Source organism: Dryas octopetala, chromosome 6, assembly GCF_963921425.1.
Source record: "Dryas octopetala chromosome 6, drDryOcto1.1, whole genome shotgun sequence".
NCBI classification, from domain to species: Eukaryota; Viridiplantae; Streptophyta; class Magnoliopsida; order Rosales; family Rosaceae; genus Dryas; species Dryas octopetala.
Genome location: NC_141371.1, coordinates 19,013,531 through 19,017,896, shown reverse-complemented (window position 1 = coordinate 19,017,896; position 4,366 = coordinate 19,013,531). Strand labels below are relative to the sequence as shown.

Below are 4,366 nucleotides of genomic sequence, written 5' to 3'. Positions count from 1 at the left end.
GAATATTTAGGGCTCGTTTGACACTGCTTTTTGAATTGTTAAAAGTGCTTTCAAATGAGTAAAAACACTTTTGATAGCGTTTGACAAAAATAAATAAAAATACTTTTGAAATATAAAAGTGCTTTCAAGGGGTTTTTTAAAAAGCACCTGTCATATGCTTTCTTCAGGAAGCACTTTCAAGTGCTTGTGCATGAATCACTTCCAATTTTTATAAAAATATATTTGTGCTTCTTAGCAGAAGCGCTTCCAGTAAAAACACTACTAAATAAAATCGCTTCCAAGAAGCAGCGCCAAACATTACTCTCCACAAGGGATGATTATTCGGACTACAACGTTGGCAAAAGACATGATTAATTTCAACCTTTCCAGAGACAAAAAAAAAGAGTAAGTAAATCACAAACAGAACCCGCAAATAGTTAAATGATAAAAAAATCCAATAGCCCTATGAATTATGGTCTTGAAATATAACAGCATCATATATCAACCCCCATGTACAAAGAATCTTGATGCTTTTAAGATATGAGAATAATAAACTCCATGAAATTTTATCAAGTTGATCTGTAAAAACTAAAATAACCCCAGAAGGCCACAGAATGCATGAAGCCAAAAAAAATGGATTATAACAGTAAATCTCAGCTATCTACAAAAGTCTATAGCAAGAGTAGTGTGGATACTCCCACAAATACTAAGGCTACCAATGAGGAGGGAGTTAGAGAAAAAGTGGATGATGAAGCTATCTGAATGATGAAATTGCAATTTCCTTGTGAAATGTTCTGTGTTGTTACCCCAGCCAAACCTTGAAAGTTACAGGACAGATCATCCTGATTCTGCACCTGGTAGTACATATTAAATGCATATGAAGCATTGCCATTAGCATCCAAATTGTTGCAAGAAGACCCATATCCCAGTGTTGTGCAATCCGCAAAGGTGCAAGCATAGTTTATGTTATCTGCAAGCTTGCTCAGATCTTTGGCGTTTGGATTAAACACACACCATTTTTTGGGAAGATATTCCACATTCTTTGCAGGCAATAACAACTTGTTTTGACCCTGACCAGAGAGATCAAAGGAGAATTTTGGCTGCCCATCATAACGAAAAATTCCCCAATGACGCTCAAAACTTCCTGGAGCAATGCTCTTTGCATCTTCATCAATAAGTCCAAACAAGTAAACTTCTATATATCCAGCCCGCAATGGGGTGCCTCTGTTACTCCCCAGTCTTGTTAAAAGCCCATTATAAAATCTGTAAGCATTACCTGCATTGGCATTCTTGTCCCCGTCTGTCGGCCATCCCACCTCTCCTACCACAATGGTCATATCCCCAAATCCCTCTGCTTTCAAGGAAGAAACCAAGGTATCAAAATTAGCATCAAAAACATTGGTGTATTGAATCCCAGTGGTAGTGTCAACAATGGGAGTGGTTTCCCCATCAAAGAAAGCATAGTTAAAAGGGAAGTCATCATTGCCATATAGACTTAGGAAAGGGTAAATGTTTATAGTGAAAGGCGCCTTATTTTTGTTCAGGAATTGGACAATCTGGATCATCAGTTGACTAATATCGCTCCGGAACCTTCCTGCAGATGGAACAGGGTTGTCAACTGGTGAGTTGTAGACATCAGCATTTAAGGGCACAGTAGCCTTTATGGAATCTCCAACCCCGGCTTCATTTAGGGCATTTTGAACATTCTCAAGTGCTGGGAACGTGACATTCAGGAATGAACCATTGTACGATGTAAGGAAAGGCTCATTCCCAACTGCTACATATCTATGCCAAGATAGAAAAATAATAAGAAAAAAGAACAGATTGTTGCAGGGCATTTTTTCAAACAAAGCCACAACCTTAAAGTAAAGCCCAAGTACACATAAATCAGAACATAGATATAAATCAAAATGCTTGAAAGTGAGAGCAAAGGTTGCATTACTAATAACACTTGTAATCCTATACTAATTCCTTACTTCTATAACCTACTAATGCAGAAAAGAATAGAAAAGTTAAAACAAATTCCATGAGTTCTTACCAATTTGAAAAAATTATTACCAAGTTTTTGTTCCATTTTAGTAGTCTGAGTCAACTTGACTCCATGAAAGGTTATATCCAAAAGAATAGGTACACACATTACTTATTTGAACAAATTATAAGATATTACATTACCAAAAACTCTAATTTAATAAATAGACCTTTTTAACTCTAACAAACATAAAAATATTTTGGTTAAGGTCCAGTATACTGTATGACATTTGTCTTCCAGGTCTTCCCAAAAAGAAGAAAAGAACTTAAAAATCAAGGTGGTGGTCCAATACAACAAACAGATCTCTTCTAAAACTAGTTAGACATATGTGAGGTGTACAGAGCCCAGAACCATGCAAACTATCAAATTGTCAAAATAAATTTTTTGGTCTTTTGTATTTCCCATTAAATTTATTTCTTGTTGGTAAATGGTGATCTTACTGCTCTGTTTCACAATATATACATATATATATATATATATCCCTTTTTCCTTTTTCAACAACCATCAGCAATTATTCAGAGGATTGGTGTTCAAGGAAGTGCATGTACTCTATAGAGCAGACAGAAAGAAACTGAAAAAAATGGAATGAAATAGACAAATCAATAAATAAACTAACTACATATCCGACAGGATTTCTAGACAAACTTATGGAAATAAAATTAAAAGACACAGCATTCAATGCACATAAGTATCATCAATTTAAAACTGCCAATGAACAAGTTCTCAAACCCTAAAAGCTCTCCAACAGAAATTTCCAGAATTAATTCAACCAATAAGAAACTCCAAAGTAGTTCTAGCTGCTTAACACCTATAATATTAGCACAGAGTTGCACCAAAAAATAGAAAAAAACATATGTAGGACATAAATAATCTGAATCATAAATAAAACAAAGAAAATTAAGAATATGCCAGAAATTTCACAAATTGGAGCAAATAATTATCAGAAATAGTGAATAACATATAAACTGCATAAAGCCATTATGCTACAGATACAGAAAGACCAACACAAATCATAGATTCATAGCAAATAGCAATAGCAATGAAACTATAATTATAAAACCATGCAATGAAAATTCAAAAGTGTATTTCAATACAAAAGGTTTAAACAGTTGGAGAAACGAAAAAATTGACATACTTGATGTTAACTCCTCCATTGAAATTGTAGCGGGTTACATTCCTCCGGACCCATTCTTTGGCATGAGCATAGTTGGTCATGGAACTAAGTTGATCATTGGGAATAGCAACCATGACCTCAATACCAGAGCCAGCCAAAGCGCTCATGGTAGACTGGTCTGCATCAAAAAGCTTCACCTTCTGAATCCCATTGTCCTTCAACATCTGAACCACAGTGTCAGGAGGCAACTTATGGGTTGCCATCGTTCCCCAATTCACACCAAGACCTTCAACAACACAAGAACAGAGACAGAAGCAACCCAACAGCAACACAAGCAAACCCCACTTGGGAAATCGCACCCTTCCCATCTTTTCACCTTCTTCTTCTTTTATTTTCCTAGGAAAAGGAATCAACTTCCCGGGAAAATAATACTGGGTTCCCTATGAAAAAGGCAGTGGAACAAAAATCTTATCTTAATAGAAAAAAAAAATAAAATACGCTTCCACCGTTTGTAAACAGAGAGAAAAAAAGGGAAAAGGTTGCAGGTAGGTTCGGAGAATCAGCGAAAATCCAGAGATATTTATTTTCCACTATTTCAACCCACGCACGAAGATTGAGATGGTGAAATCGAGAGAATGGGGATCCAATATATGTCGAATCAAAAGGATAAAATAAATAATAATAGTAGGAAAATAATGTGTCTAAGTGTATAAAGAGTTAAAAGACCACACCTTTTGGCACCGACTATGGGTAATCGACAAAGCTGAGACTGACGTTACTGTGATGCATATATTTGTATATATGCAAGTTGCAACTATATATCAAAACCCAAAAGACCCCTTTATCAAAAAAAAAAAAAAAAAAAGTGTATGTATGGAGTTATAGAAAAACAATAAGCGTTTTGCTTTATTGGAGAGCAATATGAATGAGAATTGTACTAAGAAGAGAGAGAGAGAGAGAGAGAGAGAGAGAGATTGTAATGTAATGCAAACCCAAACCCCAATTTTCACACAATTTTGAACTTGGAAGCAAGGAATGTCGAATAAAATGTGAGAGCAGAGAAGAGCGACTAAAGTAAACTGATGGGCATTGCCAATGCCAATCAGTCAATCACAATAAAACGCAATGGCTCTGCCCCTAATATGCCTAATGGGAGATTTGTAAACCAGAAGGGCAAGTTTTGGACAAGAAAATCCAAAAGATTTACGACAAAACCACTGCGAAGGAGACAAAGAGAAACCCAA

General features: G+C 35.8%; 1 protein-coding gene across 1 annotated transcript; it reads right to left on the bottom strand.

Annotated features, from left to right (window-relative positions):
* Positions 1-457: 457 nt before the first annotated feature.
* On the bottom strand, positions 458-3,771 carry LOC147283054 (glucan endo-1,3-beta-glucosidase 8-like). The gene is made up of 2 exons (XM_086246882.1): positions 3,144-3,771; positions 458-1,764 (listed from the first exon to the last, which is right to left on the bottom strand). The coding sequence occupies exons 1-2, from the start codon at positions 3,488-3,490 to the stop codon at positions 651-653; spliced, it is 1,461 nt and encodes a 486-aa protein (XP_086103008.1). The 5' UTR covers positions 3,491-3,771; the 3' UTR covers positions 458-650.
* Positions 3,772-4,366: the final 595 nt, after the last annotated feature.

Excerpts from the sequence above, each read along its gene's own strand:
- LOC147283054 (XM_086246882.1), bottom strand. The coding sequence starts at position 3,490 with ATGGGAAGGGTGCGATTTCCCAAGTGGGGTTTGCTTGTGTTGCTGTTG. Across the intron at positions 1,765-3,143 it reads AATGGAGGAGTTAACATCAA|ATATGTAGCAGTTGGGAATG; the intron begins GTATGTCAATTT and ends ATCTTGGCATAG.